General features: G+C 41.5%; 1 protein-coding gene across 1 annotated transcript; it reads right to left on the minus strand.

Moving 5' to 3' along the window:
* Positions 1-11599: 11599 nt before the first annotated feature.
* Positions 11600-16513, minus strand: LOC145518402 (uncharacterized). Its single transcript, XM_081522860.1, has 4 exons — positions 16445-16513; positions 16124-16211; positions 15024-15132; positions 11600-13237 (listed from the first exon to the last, which is right to left on the minus strand). Exons 1-4 carry the CDS (start codon positions 16477-16479, stop codon positions 13095-13097), a joined length of 375 nt encoding a protein of 124 aa, XP_081378986.1. The 5' UTR covers positions 16480-16513; the 3' UTR covers positions 11600-13094.
* Positions 16514-18401: the final 1888 nt, after the last annotated feature.

Consider the following 18401-nt stretch of genomic DNA (forward strand, 5'->3'; position numbering starts at 1 on the left):
TGTCAAGACTCACGTTATTTATCATTTATATTCTGCTCTGAAATGGTACATGCATCTGTGCTGTGTCAATACTTTAATTCTAAAACCTACAACTCAATAAAATCCTTATATTGTTATGACCGTTTAAAAACTTCACTGTAGGTCCAAGTAATGTTCTAAGTTTATATTTCCCTTTCTTGTTCCTTCTGAAGCTTCTAATTGCTTATTTATTCTGGCATTGTTGGTTTTATTGCAACTTTAATTTTTTTCCCATTCTCCAAAGAATACTAGAAAATGTATGAAACTTCCTTTTCCAAGATACCTCCTTCTTGGACAGTTAGCTCCCTAACAGTGATTGTTTTCTAGGTTGCTGCATTAGCTGCATTCTGGAACTTCCCTTTGTCATTCTCCTGGTTTCAGTTCACTATGTCTCAGATCTTGATATTGCTCATCTCGTATAACTGCCTGAGAAAGGCCTTAGGAGAGATAAACTTGGTCTGAAAATATTTTCATTACATTTAATCTATAGTTAGACTGAGCATAGAATTTCCAGGTAATAGTATTAGAATATTTTTGTTGTGAGTGGCAGAAAACTTGGTGTACAGAAAGAAGGGTAGGGGATTTCTGGTGAAAATAACCAAAAAGTCTAGAGTTGAATTGTCTTCAGGTATGGTTCAATCCAGAGGTTCATAGAGTTGTATGGGCTTTGGCTCTGCTTTTTTTAAATTTTAAGTGATTCTCCCCTTTCCCCCACCCACTGCATTGTGATCAGGGAATATGATCTGCATTTTTAAAGATAACTTTTGACATTAATTGATATATACATGCTCAATTTGTATCAAAGAAGTCTTATTTTCCCAGATTCTATAAATACTCATTTGTATTATATTTCAAAAGCCCAGCTTTATTTCTTTTTCTTAACATTTTTCTGATCTGTCTTTCTCCCTTATTTGCTCTATTCCCACAGCGCCCTGTTGGGCTCCAGTAGTTGTGATGGAGACCATTTTAAACTCAAAGCATTACTTGGACTACGTGTGGTATAGAATCTCTATTAACCTACACCTAGGAGTCTGGTGCATGGGTACTCAAAAATATTTGTTAAAAGGGTTAGTTTATAAAATGGAAGAGCATGTCTAAGGAAAGAAGCTCAGCTCTGCTTCATAGGTATTTCCATCTACTTCTGCACTTTCCCATTTGTTTCATTAAAAAAAAAATTCTCTTTAGCTATTTGAAATCAGTATCTAATTTTTAGTGGGAATATCTCAGGGACAGAAATACATCACTGACCATGTTTTTGCCTACTGTTTTTACCTACCCAAATTCTCACTATTCATTTTCTAAGAGTGCAGAAAACCTGTGGAAAAATGATTCTTATTCACAACTAAATTAAAGGAACTCATGGAGTGTCAGTTTTCTCAAACCCCCAGAGTCCTAAAGACAGTCACCCAGAGCACCACATTTGTGCTCACAAGCAGGGTGGGATTGCTCAGGAGTGAGCCTGAGGCCTCTCTCCTACAGACACTTCCAGGTACACAGCGAGGGAACGCAGAGGTTCAGGGGTGCCAGGTCTGCTCCCCTTAGAAACATCATCAAAGGGCCTGGCCCCATGGAAATTTGTCTGCTTGATTTATGGAGCAAGTCTAGCCTCACCCAGAAAAATTTCTCTTTCCCTCAAAATGAACCTTCTGTATTCAGCTTTCTTTTTTCTTTTTAAAGACACAACTCTTCCCAACTCCAGTGAGTTAGGCATAATTTGAATTTGTCATATAGTGCTGATATACAGAAGGTTTTGTCTGGCTGTTAATACTGACAAAAGGAGTTGAGGTTTTCCCAGTAGAATGAACATTCTGTATTTAATGAAAGCAAGATTCTAAAAATTGGCTTCTGCAACATGTAGGTCTTATAAAATTGTACATGGCTCAGGGACCATTTAGATGACATACAAGAGTGAGCTATTTTATCCAAAGACATCTTCTTAGTGATTCCAGTTGAGGTCCAGGGCTAAGGACTTCACATAAATCTTATCTGAGACAGACCCCAGGTAGATCTTCCCTTCAGTCAGCATTCCTGTGTTCTGTGTGGCTCATTTCACTTTTTGACAGAGTAATAATCACAAAGTTGTGATCAGGTATCAATTTTTAAATGGTCATATTTCTTAATGAACTCACTCCACAGTTTGCTGGGTGGGAGATGCTACTCACTTGATAGCTTATTCTGTTTTATTCTGGAATGAGAAGAACATTATTTTGGATCTCATTCTAAGCATCTCTTCAAGAAAAGTACCTCCACACTTGAATATGAAATGAATCAAAGCACCTGGGCCAGTACACTGAGTGTCTCTGATGTTTTCCTGTTTTATTCTTCCTAACCGAACCAAAATTAGAAAGCTTTCCTTCCTCTGAATTGTAGGCAACATAAAAGATTAGAATAGACTGAAAAGGAAAAGAGTTTCTAAAAAATTCTACTTCTAGGAATTTAATTGGCTATTATACACACATATACATATACATATATATATATATACATATACATATGTATATTTTAAAAGTCTAGCTATGAAAAGATCTTCAGTCAGCATTTTCTTTAATTAAAAAACACCCTGGAAACTACTTAAATCCAAGTAATAAAGGGCTACATACATGCTAAGTTGCTTAAGTTGTATCCGACCCTTTGCAATCCCATGGACTGTAGCCTGCCAGGCTCCTCTGTCTACGCGATTCTCCACGCAAGAGTACTGGAGTGGGTTGCCATGCCCTCCTCCAGGGGATCTTCCCGACCCAGGGATCAAACCTGCATCTCTTATGTCTCCTGCATTGGCAGGTGGATTCTTTACCACTAGCACTACCTCGGAAGCCTAATAAAGGGCTACGGAAATATATTGTAGAATATATTGGATATATATAGCATCTGACAGAACCGGATTCTTTGCAGTTGTTAAAAGAAATGAAATTTACCTATTTGCGTTAACAGAGGACGTTCTTCAAGACATCTCATGTGAAAATAAGGCAGGTGAGTTACTATGGGTATTAATGGTGTGATCCCCTCTGTGAAAAAAATTTATATATGTGCATGTGTGTGTGTGCATGTTTTGTGTAATGCATGCTTTGATATATGAGCAAAATGTTCTCTAAAAGAGCTGTAAGAAACTACCAATAACAGGGTAAGAATGATCAGATGAAGAAGAAGAATATTACTTTTCACGTTACAACTTTCTGTATGCTTGAATTATGTACCTGACTTAATTTTTTTAAAAAACATGCTATCAGAGGTTATCTATGGGTAGGTTTATAGAGCATTATTAGTATCTTCTTTATAGTTATATACATTAAAGAAAACCAGCAAATATTATTTTAAAAACCTAATTTTGGGGGTATTATAGTCTTAACAACAACAAGTAAGATGGTTAAATTTCAAAGTTTAATTGTTTCTTTAATACAACTTATAAATTCAAGCCTTTCCAGTCTAACAGAAATGATGCTTGTGCAAGAAAACATTTGCTCTGGTATGTGAAATAGCTTGAGAAGAGAAAGTTGTTTTAAAGTGTAATAATCTTAAATCAAGGTTTTTAAAAAATACATTTTTTGCAAAAATATCAGTGCATAATGATTTCAAGAAAAATACATAAAATGAATCAACTACAGACAAAATGCATTTCTGAGTGCTTTTCTTTAGTTGCACACATGTTGGTCAGGAAAAAAAAAGTTAAAGATTTTTCTCAAACATACCATAGTTTGGCACAATCCTTAAGAAATACCACCAAATGAGGACACTGAAACAGATTCTGCATGTTTTCCTTTCATGAAGCAGTTAAGTCATTGTGCATTTCTTCCCCTCTACCTGGTAGTTTCAACTCTGTGTTTAAAATTTCTTGAATCCAGCCCTGATCATTCATTTAAGACACAGTAACACTGTTCTCTGGTATCTGTGCAGAGCAGCAGAGAGAACACAAAGCATTCACACTCCCCTCAGACTTGCTGATTAATTGATTGATTAAAAAGTGACATGGGAGTTGATTCTGGTATATATCACTCCCATAAAATTAATGATCACTTCAAGAGTGGTTTTAGTCCACATTCAACAGGACCTGGGAAGTGATTTTCATCCCATTTCATGTTTTTCTCTGATTAAAAATAGACTTATCTTTTCCTCTAAGTTGAATTTCAAAGTCCAGTTGCTTGATTGCTTGGTAAAAAAGGTGTGAATCATATCTGCATCTGTGACTTATGAAGAATTTTAGTGCCTGATGGTGAATGAAAAGGGGAAAGTGAGATGCACTTTGGCTAGACACAGAGCTTTCAGGAAGCCTAGGGGTATGTACCTTTGCTCAGAGTTCTACAGAGTCCTAGGAGATTTAAAAGCGTTCTCTTCTCACCAAACAATGCCTCGGAAGGTGCCAAGTCTCACCATATTTTTTCAGATTGCTTAATATGAGTAGTCAAATTTAGGACAAAAGTCTCTGTTGTTTCCAGGGAGAATATTTTAACAATGTTTTGTAGGAGTTGACTTGCTACAAATGCATTTCATTAAATATGAAATGGGCTTCCTTTGTGGCTCAACTGGTAAAGAATCTGCTTGCAATGCAGGAGACCTGGGTTCAATCTCTGTGTTGGGAAGATCCCCTGGAGAAGGGAAAGGCTACCCACTCCAGTGTTCTGGCCTGGAGAATTTCATGGACTGTAGAGTCCATGGGGTTACAAAGAGATGAAATACCAAATACTTCCTGATGAAATACTCGCTCAGGTCATAGTTGGGAGTCTACAGGTTAGACCCTAGGTCCACTACTAGTCACATCACTGAATGTTTTCTCCATTGCATCAGAGTGGCAACTCACTAAACTTCATGAATTTTTCAGGAAAAAGTTTTTCTCATTCTGGTTCTTAGTGGTCTCCCTGGAACCTTGCTTCTGACCTTGATCCTCTCCTCAATGACAGTTCAATTTTACATCTAGTTCAGACACATTTGAAGTACTGTTCTAGGCCTTAACCCTGTGTTGCCTATCTTGGTTGTGATAAACTTAATATTACTTCATTTTGAGCCAACCCCTGCCCCAGTCCTATTTCCATCTGCCACAAGATGTTGTGAATCTGCATCCAAAGTGGGAGTTTGCTTGGCCCACTGTATCTCTTTAAAAGTCTTGAAAGTAGGTATGTTTATTATCTTTGACTTTGCAGACTCCAGCCTTGCTTACCTCCCATGACATTTTGTCCCTGTATGTAAACAGTTTTGCAGCAGCAAAACTCCATCTCTCAAGGACCTTGGCATCAGGGCAGTGAGGAATGATTTTCAGAGAAAAATCTCTTTCTGAACTCATTTTGCTTCCCGTTTCCTGGCCCCCGAACGACTGTTATTAACAACAGTCAGAGGTCATTTCTTCTCCTGCAAATGATCTTGTTTTTAGATGAACATCTTCAAAAGAGCAAGTTGACAGATAATTTGCCCTTATCTTTCAATTATCTCCATTCTTTGTTATCACCAAGTATAGTGTTAGTTGCTTGGACATGTCTGACTCTTTGCAACCCCATGGACTGTAGCCCGCCAGGCTCCACTATTCATGCAATTCTCCAGGCAAGATTACTGGAGTGGGTTGTCGTTGTTCAGTTGCTCAGTAGTGTCTGACTCTTTGCGGCCCCATTGACTGCAGCATGCCAGGCTTCCCTGTCCTTCACCATCTCCCAGAGCTTGCTCAAACTCATGTTCATTGAGTTGGTGTTGCCATCCAACCATCTCATCCTGTGTCATCCCTTTCTCCTCTTGCCTTTAATATTTCCCAGCATCAGGATCTTTTCTAATGAATTGGCTCTTCACATCAGATGGCTAAAGTATTGGAGCTTCAGCTTCAGCATCAATCCTTCCAATGAATATTCAGGATTGATTTCCTTTAAGATTGACTGGTTTGATCTCCTTGCAGCAAGGGACTCTCAAGAGTCTTCTCCAACACCACAGTTCAAGAGCATCAATTCTTCAGTGTTCAGCCCTCTTTATAGTCCAACTCTTGCATCTGTATATCACTACTGGAAAAACCATAGCTTTGGCTATATTGACCTTTGTCGGCAAAGTGATGTCTCTGCTTTTTAATACACTGGAGTGGGTAGCCATTCCCTTCTCAGGGAATCTTCCTGACCCAGGGATTGGACCTGGGTCTCCCGCATTGCAGACAGACTCTTTACTGTCTGAACCATCATAAAGATTCTCATTTCCTCACGTCTTTGAAGGTATGTCTCTATCTTTGGCCTTCTTTCAGAAGAAGCTTTTTCTACCTTCTTGCTCGGCTAGTTTTTGACCTAGATTCCTCTACTCTCCCAAATGCCAATACCCCCATCCCAAATCCCCAGGAAACGAGTACACATAGGTTTCTGCCTCCAAACAGCATAATATGGAGAGAAGGGATCCATTGATCTCCACTCTTCTACCCACCTACCTTCTAATACATGCCCCCACAGCTGTATGGCAGACCATATCCTAGCAGAGCCTGGCATGGATTCAAGAGGGAAAGAAGCTGGGCTCAGGGTCAAGATGAAACCTGAAGATACTATTTCTCTGAGCATAATGGGCCCTTTATGGTGGATGCATTTGCACAGTCTGAGGATAGTCTCTTTGTCCAGGAGCAAACCTGAATTCAGAGAAGACTAGAATGGAGCAAATAATGTTTCTCTGCTATTCCAGTTACCAATTTGCTTTCTTAATGTAAGTAAGCAGAAATTGCTTGCTAATCACTTAGAGACCAGGAATTGAAAACCTGATGCATGCAAATCAACCACAGTATTGTTTTCTAGCACAGTTTCTTAAAAAAAAATCATTTGAATTTGAATGATTCAAAGGCCTTCTCCAGTTTGCCTTAGCCTGGAGATAACACTTGCTTATCCTCAAGTGTTGAGTTTACACTTCAGTTCAGTTCAGTTCAGTCACTCAGTTGTCTCCGACTCTTTGCGACCCCATGAACTGCACCATGCCAGGCTTCCCTGACCATCACCAACTCCTGGAGCTTGCTCAAACTCATATCCATCAAGTCAGTGATGCCATCCTACCATCTTAACCTCTGTTGTCTGTCCCCTTCTCCCCCTGCCCTCAATCTTTCCCAGCATCAGGGTCTTTTCCAGTGAGTCAGTTCTTTGCATCAGGTGGCCAAAGTACTGGAGTTTCAGCTTCAGCATCAGTCCTTCCAATGAATATTCAGGGTTGATTTCCTTTAGGATTGACGGATTTGATCTTCTTGCAGTCCAAGGGACTCTCAAGAGTCTTCTCTAACACTACAGTTCAAAAGTATCAATTCTTCGGTGCTCAGCTTTCTTTATAGTCCAACTCTCACATCCATACATCACTACTGGAAAAACCATGGCTTTGACTAGACAGACCTTTGTTGACGAAGGAATGTCTCTGCTTTTTAATATGTTGTCTAGGTTGGTCATAGCTTTTCTTTCAAAGAGCAAGCATCTTTTAATTTCATGGCTGCAGTCACCATCTGCAGTGATTTTGGAGCCCAAGAAAGTAAAGTCTGTCACTGTTTCTATTGTTTCGCTGTCTATTTGCCATGAAGTGATGGGACTGGATGCCATGATCTTTGTTTTTTGAATGACGAGTTTTAAGCCAACTTTTTCACTCTCCTCTTTCACTTTCATCAAGAGGCTCTTTGGTTCTTCTTCGCTTTCTGCCATTAGGGTGGTATCATCTGCATATCTGAGGTTATTGATATAACCCTTGGACTTAACAAGCATAATAATTGAGGAACTTCTGAGTTCTCAGCTCTGCACTAGGCACTACAGAGATGCCTTGGACAGATGAGGCAAAGGCCACAAACTTCTTCATAGTAAAATTTCCTGGGACTTAGACTCTCAAGAGGGGCTTCCCTGGGGCTTGGGTGGTAAAGAATCTGCCTGTAATGCAGGAGACCTAGGTTTGATCCCTGGGTTAGGAATATTCCCTAGGAAAGGAATGGCTACCCACTCTAGTTCTCCTGCCTGGAGAATTCCATGGACAGAGGAACCTGGTGGGCTATAGTCCACGGAGTCGCAAAGAGTCAGACACAAATGAGTGACTAACATTTTCACTTTAGGATCTCAAGAAGACAAAGCAGGAAATAGATTAGTGACAAAGTTAAGGGAATTTGAACAAAGGGGTCAATGTTGGCCAACAGAGCTGGGGAGGCATCTTCATATATGAGGAAAGGATTGTTGAAGGGTAAGGAGGGATTGTGAATAGAGAAAGGCAATCAAAGATCCCTGAGCCAAGATGTAATTCTGTGGGCCCGTCCTTGGGGGTTTAAGACGAGGAGAGCCTTGTCCGAGTAGAAGGGTTTGTGTGAAGGAGTTTCAGGAGTTGCAGATTCTTTTCACATTGACAGTGGTTTTTGTCTCCTTTTAATACTCTCGTATTCAGTATTTGGATGATGTGATTTTTGTCTAACTGCACCACCCAAGCATCCCTCCTCCAGACCACATCAACCAAAGCAAGATTTTGGATTTACTTTTCTGTAGTGTTCTCCCATTAGAATCCTCTGGCTTTTCACACCTAGGAGGCCTTTCCACAGCCATGCTATCAGGCACATGAAAGATTTCACTCTAGAGCCTGAGCCATATATTGAGTCTGCCCAAGGCCAAGTCTAACAGAGGAGACAATGTAAATGCCAAATGAATATCTGGAATAGTCAATTCAGGTTTACTTTGTTGTCAATATGATATGCCATGCACTGAATTTCTAAGGCAGGATAGCTTATTTTTATGATCAATCATTGCACTAATGTGTTGTTAATCACATTTATCTTAGGTATGATTATTTAACAGTTAATTGTTGGAACATTTAACCGGCAATACGATGAGGCATCATTCACTTTCTTAGCCTTTAGGATAATTTGGCTGTTCACAGTTATGACGTTCCTTTGAAAAATACTATTAGCTTCTAGTAGTTACAGGTCTATGTCCTCTCCCTTATCCAACTCACCACCAGGATGTTTTTGAACTGCGATGTTGGAGAATACTCTTGAGAGTCGCTTGGACTGGAAGATCAAACCAGTCTATCCTAAAGGAAATCAACCCTGAATATTCATTGGAGGGACTGATGCTGAGGCTGAAGTCCAATACTTTGGCCACTTGGTGCAAAGCATCGACTCATTAGAAAAGACCCTGATGCTGGGAAAGATTGAAGGCAGGAAGAGAAGGGGTGACAGAGGACGAGATAATTGGATGGCATCACCAACTCAATGAACATGAGTTGGAACAAGCTCCAGGAGATGGTGAGGGATAGGGAGGCCTGGTGTGGTGCAGTCAATGGGGTCACAAAGAGTCAGACATGCCTGAGCAACTGAGCAACAACAACAGGCGAGAAGAGGCCAGAGCAGAATTTTTGAAAGAATGATAAGCCCAAGGACACAACATAAATGGATTAGAATGAAATGGGTTGAAGATGACAGACAAGTCAACTTGACTAGACCTTGACCCTCAATCAGAAAGCAAAATGACATACCAAGTAGCACCATGACAGTTCTAAGGCCAACTGTCAAAAGACCAAAAAGTGGGTTATGGCCCAATTCTTGGAAATCTCCACCCTTTCCCCAAAATTGTTGGAATAATCCTCCCACTCATTAGCCTATGAAATTACCCAGTTCATAAAATGGCTTCCCTGGTACTCAGATGATAAAGAATCTGCCTGCAATGCAGGAGACCTAGGTTCAGTCCCTAGGTGGGGAAGATCCCCTGGAGAAGGAAATGGCAACCCACTCCAGTATTCTTGCCTGGAGGATTCCAAGGGCAGAGGAGCCTGGTGGGCTACATACAGCCCATAGGGTCACAAAGAGTCAGGCAAGACTCACACAAAAGCTAACCATGCCACCTTTCAGCCTCTTTCACGAGGCTGTACTCGTCCTCTGTGATGGCCCACATGCTATGGAGTGTGTTTCTCTCTGAATAAATCCACTTCTTACCTATCACTTTGTCTCTCACTGAACTCTTTCTGTGATGAGACATCAAAAACCTGAGCTTCATTTACACCTGAAACCAGGTCTGTGATCTCAGTTGGAAGACTGTGGGTTTTGGCTGGTCTCGAATCCCAGGCATGTGGGTTCAAGTCCCAATTTGAGCAAAACAGTTTCAAAAGCACATCTAAGATCAAATTCTGCCACATCAGTTCAGTTCAGTCACCCAGTCATGTCCGACTCTTTGCGACACCATATACTGCACCACGCCAGGCCTCCCTGTCCATTACCAGCTCCCGGAGTCGATCCAAACTCATGTCCATTGAGTCGGTGATGCCATCCAACCATCTCATTCTCTGTCGTCCCCTTCTCCTCCCGCCTTCAATCTTTCCCAGCATCAAGATCTTTTCCAATGAATCGGCTCTTCGCATTAGATTGCTCTAGGTGTGGGTATGGTATAAGTCCTCTTGGAGGAGGTCGCCATTAACCCCACTTATAGAGCTGCCAGAACTTACATAGGACTGGGAAATAGACTCTTGGAGGGCAACATGCCTTAACACTACTCATTTCTCCAGTGAAAATGTACTTCTAACACTCCCCGTGATAAATAATAAACCCTCTGAGGCAGATGGAGATATGATTTGAAGCCCTTTCCTTGGGCTCTTCTGAAGCCTAAATTCTTGATAAGAGTTCTTTATATGTTAATCAACAACTGTTGACAAATCACCCTAAGGCATAGATGAAAGTTAAGTATAAACATAGATATCATCTGGTTTGCCTGTATTCTAGGTACTCCCTCCCTTTAATCCCTAACAGCTGTCCTAAAGCAACCTCCAGGAAAAATATAACCTAAGTCAAATAGCATGCTTGCTATCTATTTATGTGTAGCCTTCATGCACCTCCTCTAGCACTTCCCAACCCCTCTATCATCCTAATGAGACTGACACCATTGAATTTCTACTATAGAGAAATACAAAAGCACCGCTGCTGCAATCCAAATTCAAATGATTGATTTCACAGAGATCCAGAGACAAGCTACTTGGATCCATATATAGCAGATGTGTTGATACATTGCTCAGATCCCCCTTCAGCAATAGAAGTTCCCTGAGCTGCTGGAAGTTCCGCAGGGAGCAGGCCTCACTTTCAGCAACACCTCCACTCCCACCCCACTGCCCTGGGAATCGCCTAGGCTGAAGACAGCTCCTTCATCCAAGATTACTTCCCAAGGTTACAAGTTCCTGTGGCAATTTGTATCTGAAGACTGATCAATAATAGGTCGTGAAGGGCTGGTCCCCTTGCCATAGATGCTTTTGATGATGAGTCCCAGATCCAGAATTCCCAACTTGTCCACCTACCCAATCCTGCTTCCCGCTCTTTGCCCACAGTTATCCCAAGACCACTCCCCAATAAACCTCCTACACACTAATCTTCATTTCAGAGTCTTGCTCTTTTGAAACAATTTTCTCTTAAATCATAGGTTTGCAAGGTGCCCTTGCATCTTTGCAGCATGTGTAGCATATATTTGTACCGAGAAAGGAGTTGTAAGCATCCTGAAGTGGAGGGACCTAAAGTATAATATTAAACAGGCCTAAAATCCTTGGGCTCCATACCATCTGCATGGTCTATTCTGGGGGGGCCTCCATTCTGCCTCACGACCCCAGTTTCTAGCTTTCAATCCTAATTCAATTGTTCAAAAGATGATCTTTAAACATTGTCTTAAATTTAGTTTTTATTTGTATGAAAGTTATGCATGTGCCTGGCTGAAGGAATCAAAAGTTCTACAAAGCTTATTTGACAGAGGTGCTGGTAGAGCACTGACATCAGTTCTCACCTTCTTTAATAATAGGACTTTTAAGTTTTAACTGAGCACATGACAACAGCTAGTCACTGCATGTCCAAGCCTTCCCTGTAGCTTGGTCAGGCTATGTGCCCACCGTCTGGTCAATAGCTGTGTGCCATTTCTGGGCATGTTCCTGCCAAGGTATGTATATAAATTCCCTTGAAATATTCCCCCTTCCCACTGGCTGGGATGACAAAAACTTGAATGGCTGCCTTTCTCCCAGAGATGAAAGCTAGACTTTGAGGGTTATAAAGCCAACCTTCCAACCCAGATTGTTTCTCTCTGGACCATATGGAACAAGGCACATATACCTATCTTATTGAATTAAGCCTCTGTATTTTGAGGTCTTCTTGTTAAAGCAACCTAGCCTGCACGTTCACCCATATAGATATTTTTTTAAAGGACAATCTTGCCCATCCTCTTTTCTTTTTTCCAGAAGCAACTACAACATGTTTAACATACTTCCATCTGATATTTCATCCCTGGGCATTATTAATTGAGTTTCTAGTCTGGAAGATGAATATTCTACTCTTTTTTTCCTTCTCTCCCACCCTCACCATACCAAGTGCACACTTGATATTCACTCTTCCATTTTCCAAGGATATAATAGTTATGTTGTTATTTTGGATAGATAAGATATTTCAGCTGAGTTCAGTTCAGTCACTCAGTCATGTCCGACTCTTTGTGACCCCACGGACTGCAGCACTCCAGGCTTCCCTGTGCATTACCAACTCCCAGAGCTTGCTCAAACTCGTGTCCATTGAGTCAATGATGCCATCAAATCATCTCATCCTCTGTTGTCCCTTCCTCCTCCTGCCTTCAATCTTTCCCAGCATCAGGGTCTTTTCCAAAGAGTCAGTTCTTCACATCAGGTGGCCAAAGTATTGGAGTTTCAGCTTCAGCATCGGTCCTTCTAATGAATAATCAGGACTGATTTCTTTTAGGATTGACTGGTTTGAACTCCTTGCAGTCCAAATGCAAGTGGTATATAAAATTGACCTCTGCAATGCACTATGCATGCTTTATCCTTTCTTTGATAACATTTTGTTTTTCCCTGGGGATGATATTTAATTTTTTAAAATTGTCTTAGCTTCCTACTGACTTATCATTAATTTAAACCTAGACATTGTTGTATGATCTCCTCTAAATACATTCAAAAGTAATTGGGATGCAATCAGTTTCACTTATTTGAAGCAATATTCCCTGAGCTTTCTGACCGGCTCCATCTGGACTTATTGTTTACTAAGCCTGATGTGTGTGTTTGACCTGCCATCTTTAATTGGACTTCGGGGCCAGTTTTGTAACTTTGGATTGCTAACCAAGTCTTAATCCCCCGCAAGGGCTGCTAGCTCTGTGACACTGCAAGTTTCTTTAAGAGAAGGCCCCACATGTAAGTGTTCTTGTTCGAAGCTTTCTCCTGAGGACATTTACCAATTTTCTGCACAATGAAGAAACTGCAAGTCTCTCAGCTGGATCAGTGTCTTCCTTCTTGGAGTTCAGATCTGAAACTCTTCCTACATTAGGCAGAAAAAAATGAATGCCAATTAACAGCTTCCTACAAAAAAAAAAAAAAACAAAAAAACCCTCTAACTCAAGATAACACTCTTTAATCATTTTAAACCATTCTGCACATGGATACTGGCCAAACTTAAATTTGACAGAATTCTCAAATATTTGGGATATAGTATTAATACATAATCTTTTGGTCTTTGTCCAAGTTCAAGTTTAGGTATAACTCTTACTGAGAATGCTTGGAATCTGAACAGCCAAGTTTAGAGCTTAAACAACCCCCCCTTTTTCAATGTCCGTTTAACTGCCAACAGAGTCAGATACCCTCCATGCCATACCCACCCACCCCCTACAACTCTCAGGGAATTCTAGGAAGACAGCTCACCTTGGTATATTTTATTACAAGATTAAATCATGCAGGGAGGCTGGGAGAAAACTTGAAGGGCAGACACTGGTCAACAATTGTCAGGCTCATTCTTATTTCAGTTATCTTTCCCAAACTCCAGTATGATTTTGGATGTTTCAATAACCAGTGTGGTCTGATAAAAGCCTATCAACTGAGAGCAGCCACAGAGAAGAGAATGAAGTGACTATTTCCCACTAGTGTCTGAGGTGAAGCTAAACCACTCAAATGTATGCGCACTCCTACATAAACACACACTAACAATAAAAATACAAATACACAAAAAAGCAATACATAGACTCAATGCCTGAAAATTTTGATCTGGCTATTAATAAAAATTTTGGAAAAGTTTGGGAGGAAATTATTTTGAGTTGAATTTTAGGTGAATTTAAGAAGGCATTTCTAACTGGATATGTCTTTGAAATGTGAGCTTCTATATTAGCAATCATCACCACACATTTTGAACATCTTCTGTAGGACCAAAGCCAGGTGCTAGCTGCCACATACACAGATGACTAATGACAAAGCAATGTGAAACACATTAAATAGCCAACAGGAAGGGAAGGAAGGGAAGTAGAGAGGTGGGGACTTTATTTGCACCTCCAAGAAAGGACAGAGTGTATACCAATGAGAAGGAGGATGCAAGCCATCTATGTAAAGGGGAGAGTGTGAATATGGGGTACAGAGCTAGAGATGGGCCTGCCATGTATCTGGCATGTTCAGAGAGCAACAAATTGCTTAGAACACAGGATTCACGTGTGGAATAATAAAAGACCACTGCGAATGGGGTATATTCATTCTAATCGGTGTTTGAGCTGAAATGCCATCTGAAGGCTTTTGAACATCTTGAAGGCCTTGGGAAACCACAGAAGTTGCTGTTGTTATTTAGAGGTGTGGGTTTGGTTAGGGGAGGGGAGAAAATGTGATATATACATGCGCTGCTTTGGGATAATTCATCTGACCATGAAGTGTGACTGACCAGAATGGAGAAAGAATGAGGCTTGGGAGCCAGGGGCTGCAGCAGACTCAGGGTGAGGAAATGAGAGCCTGGCCTAAGGCTACCAGTTATTAAGCACCTTGCAATCTATGTCACAGGCTTTGCGAGCCCCAAGCCTTATCTCAGGTAAACCTCACGACATCCTGTGGAGTAGGGAAGTAACTGAGATCAGGAAACTAACTAAGAGGTTCAAGGTGACACAACAAGCAAATGACTCAGGTGGGATTTGAATTAATTTTTTTTCTGCTGTCCAAGTCCATGTTCTTTCTACTATGACACATCAGCCTTTTGTTTATAATAATGGTTAATCATAGCAGTGACAAGAGTACATGGCAGAGGACCCTGCTTAGGACTGGGTTATCCTTGCAACCTCAGTATCTTTATGTTGTACCATGATTTTGTGAGTCACTCAATATCCTCTTCTTTCCACTTGAAATTTGCCGAGTAAAAAACCATTCCATGCTGCAGCGTCTCACCAAGGGCCCAGTCCTGTGATCACCCTGACATGGAAAGTGAGTAGCGAAACATGTTTCAGGTTTGTGGGAAATTGCGAAGGACAAGACAGAAATCATAAAGGACAATTGAATTACTTTGTGCCGTGGCCCCTGGGATAACAGCTGTTTTCCAGGTCTACAGTCGTTCTCATTAGGAAATTAAAAACTCAGAACTCCGCATCCGCAGCCTTGCACAGCTCCGGCCACGTGGTGACAGGAAGCTCTGTGTTTGCACAGGTGGGGGATCCAGCAGCCTCACAAAGTGGGTGGCTGGAAGCCCTGCCCTGAACACAGGTGGGCTATCGGAGGAAAGGCAAACCCAGGAAGAGGCTCAAGTGCTCTGGTGTTGTCAGTCCCCCTCCACGGAGGGATGAGGGCCCCCGCCATCCTCTCCACCTCGGCAGGTCATTTTAGGGCCATAAACAACTACTGGTTGAGAGCTCTGTCCACTCAACCTAGTGCAGAAGGATCTGGTCTAGCATAAGTTCAAGTCTCCCAACATCACTTACAATTTGATACATTTGTGCACCACTAAGAAAAACCCAAACAACTTGTGCTTTTGACAACACATACAGGAATGTCACACATTTCAAAAAAGAAATGTGTTTAAGAGCAAAGGGAGGAAACAACACAAGACTTAGGGCAATCAGTGGCTGCTGAAGGTTTGGGGTTTGGGAAGGCAAGGGGCCAGGAAGGGCAGGACCACCTAGACAGCTAGGGTGTAGTCAGTGTTATAGTTTCTGAGTCAGGTGGTGAGTTCATGGGAGTTGGATAAAATCACTAAAACCAAAAAATCCACATGTAAACCATAGAGGATCATGTGAAGACCAATGATGAGAGTATATTAAGAACCTAAGATTATAATTAATACATTTCTATTCCCTTGAGGTACAAAATGGACAAGAAAACAAAAGAAGAGATGTTGCCAGAACTCTGCCAAAGTATCCCTATTCTAGAACACCTAGGCTTTGAACATTCTCACCTCTGAACATCTTACCTTGCTGGAGGCTTTAGCGTGCAGCCTGATGACCTGACACCTGCCATCTGCTGCCTTCTCGGTACACAGGACCACTGATAACTCACATCTAGAGAGAGCATAGGTGTTGACTAAAAACTGGGAAGTGAGCAATGGTAGAAAACTTCATTGAAAATGAACAAGCAGAATGACAGTAATACCAGACTACATTGAAAATTTTCATGTCAACAATCATCTCTTCAATTAAAAGACATTTAATATTAAAGAGAAAGTCAGAAAACATGTAACTAGTAGTCTCAAGAAATTAATTCCTTCTCAGGAGCCAGAAAAAATTGAGTATACCTCTTAAATCTCCTCCCTTGCCCTCCTCTCTTCATTTTTTAGCCTCTAGCCTGAGACATCCATTCCACCCTGAAAGAGCACAAAATGTAACTGAGTTGGGCTAATTGATCTCAAAGGCACCTCTAGGCTCTGAGGTCCATGCTGCTGTGTGAGCTGTGGCCAGGCCATGGGCCAGCAGTCAGGACCCAAGGCAGCTGCATTTCCCCCAGATGAGATTGTCCAGTTCAGGGTGAATTGGGGGGATTATCTTGATGCTTCCTCAGACTTACCTTGTTTCTCTCTCTGAAGTCAGAAAATTAATCTCAACTTTCCGTACCTGGAATGTTTAAAGCATAGAACTAGAGTCACTGAAAATCAGAGAAAGAGAAAGAGGGAGAAAGGCAGAGAGATGAAGATGAATGGGAACATGTGGCAGTCTGAGAAAAGCCAGGGGACCACAATCAAAGCAAAGCAGCATATCTCTAAATGTGTTGTCTAAACTCTTCTTACAATCAAGCTCATAGGATTAAAATGTGCTGGTAAGGTAGGCAACTTTCATTGTATTACTGAGGAACATGTTAACTCAACAGAAATGAACTGAGAAATATCTGTGTGCCAGGAAGTGTGTTAGGCCCCAGAGATAAAGAAATTACTGACCCAGGTGATGTCCCATCCTTGGGAAGAACTTCTACAGGGACAAGAACCAATTGCACTTAAGTAAATCTACAGCATAACACTGGGCAGAGACACAGATTCTGAAGGAATGCTTTGGTGTCTGGGGAGAGGTGACACTGAAGACATGATGGTCAGAAAAGGCTTCTCTGCTGGGGAGACCCGAGAGAAGGAAGCAGCCAAGTAAACCTCCCACAAGTCAGCTTTCTCAGAAAAAGGAAGGAGCAGCCACTGGCCAATTCCTGAGGCAGAAGTGGCTGTGTAACCGGCTTGTTTGAAGACAGGAGGAGGCTTGTATGGCTGGAGTCAGAGCCTGCCACACGATAGCAGGGCCCAGTGCAAAATGAAAATGCAGGGCCTTTGGTTCAAAATTTATTAAAACCTCCAAAACAGCATCAGTAGAGCACTGAACCAAGTGCAAGGCCCTTCTAAGCTCAGGACCTGGATCAAGAGCAGGCCTAGTCGGCTTTAAGGTAGGAAATGAGATCTGAGAAATATTTGTGACTGATCGTGCTGGGCCTTGTAAGACGTTTCAAGGAGCTTAGATTTTACTCCAAGTACAATAGGAAGGCATCATGGGTTCTAAGTAAGTAAGTATGTGGCCTGACATGGTGCTAAAAAGAGCTCTGACTCCTATGGAGATGAGCCTGGGAAAACCAGGAATGACAATAGGGAGGCCAGTGAGGTTGTTAAAGAATTGTAACAATGACAATGAAGAAATAACTCAGTGTGGTATTCTTTAATCATAGTTGGATACAATATTGTCCTCACCACCCCTCACATTTGAAATATTCTGTGTTCTTCAGCTCTGAGGATGAGTGAACCTGCTCTGGATGCTGGAGCAGATGTGGGTAACGAGCTTGGGTAAAGAACCTGGGCAAAAGGAGAAGCCAGGCTGAAAGTGTACTTTAAAAGCAAGGAGATCAGACCAGTCAATCCTAAAGGAAATCAACCCTGAATATTCATTCGAAGGACCAATGCTGAATTTGAAACTCCAATAATATGGCCATCTGAGGCAAAGAGCTGACAAAGAGCCAACTCATTGGAAAAGACCCTGATGCTGGGAAAGATTGAGGGCAAAAGAAGGGGGAGACAGAGGATGAGATGGTTGGATGGCATCACTGACTCAATGGACATGAGTTTGAGCAAACTCTGGGAGACAGTGAAGGACAGGGAAGCCTGGCGTGCTGCAGTTCATGGGGTCAAAAAGAGTCAGATACAACTTTGCCACTGACAAACAACAATAACCTTCTCAGTTCACCTCTAACTCAACTGATTTGACACCAGGCAGGGATAGGAAGTAGAA

The sequence above is a fragment of the Giraffa tippelskirchi genome, chromosome 1 (genome assembly GCF_054371585.1).
Source record: "Giraffa tippelskirchi isolate mGirTip1 chromosome 1, T2T-mGirTip1v1.2.pri, whole genome shotgun sequence".
NCBI lineage: Eukaryota > Metazoa > Chordata > Mammalia > Artiodactyla > Giraffidae > Giraffa > Giraffa tippelskirchi.

Excerpts from the sequence above, each read along its gene's own strand:
- LOC145518402 (XM_081522860.1), bottom strand. The coding sequence starts at position 16,479 with ATGAAGAGAGGAGGGCAAGGGAGGAGATTTAAGAG. Across the intron at positions 16,212-16,444 it reads CAAGGGAGGAGATTTAAGAG|ATGTGAGTTATCAGTGGTCC; the intron begins GTATACTCAATT and ends TGCTCTCTCTAG. Across the intron at positions 13,238-15,023 it reads GAGTGACTCACAAAATCATG|GAAGAGTTTCAGATCTGAAC; the intron begins GTACAACATAAA and ends TGCCTAATGTAG.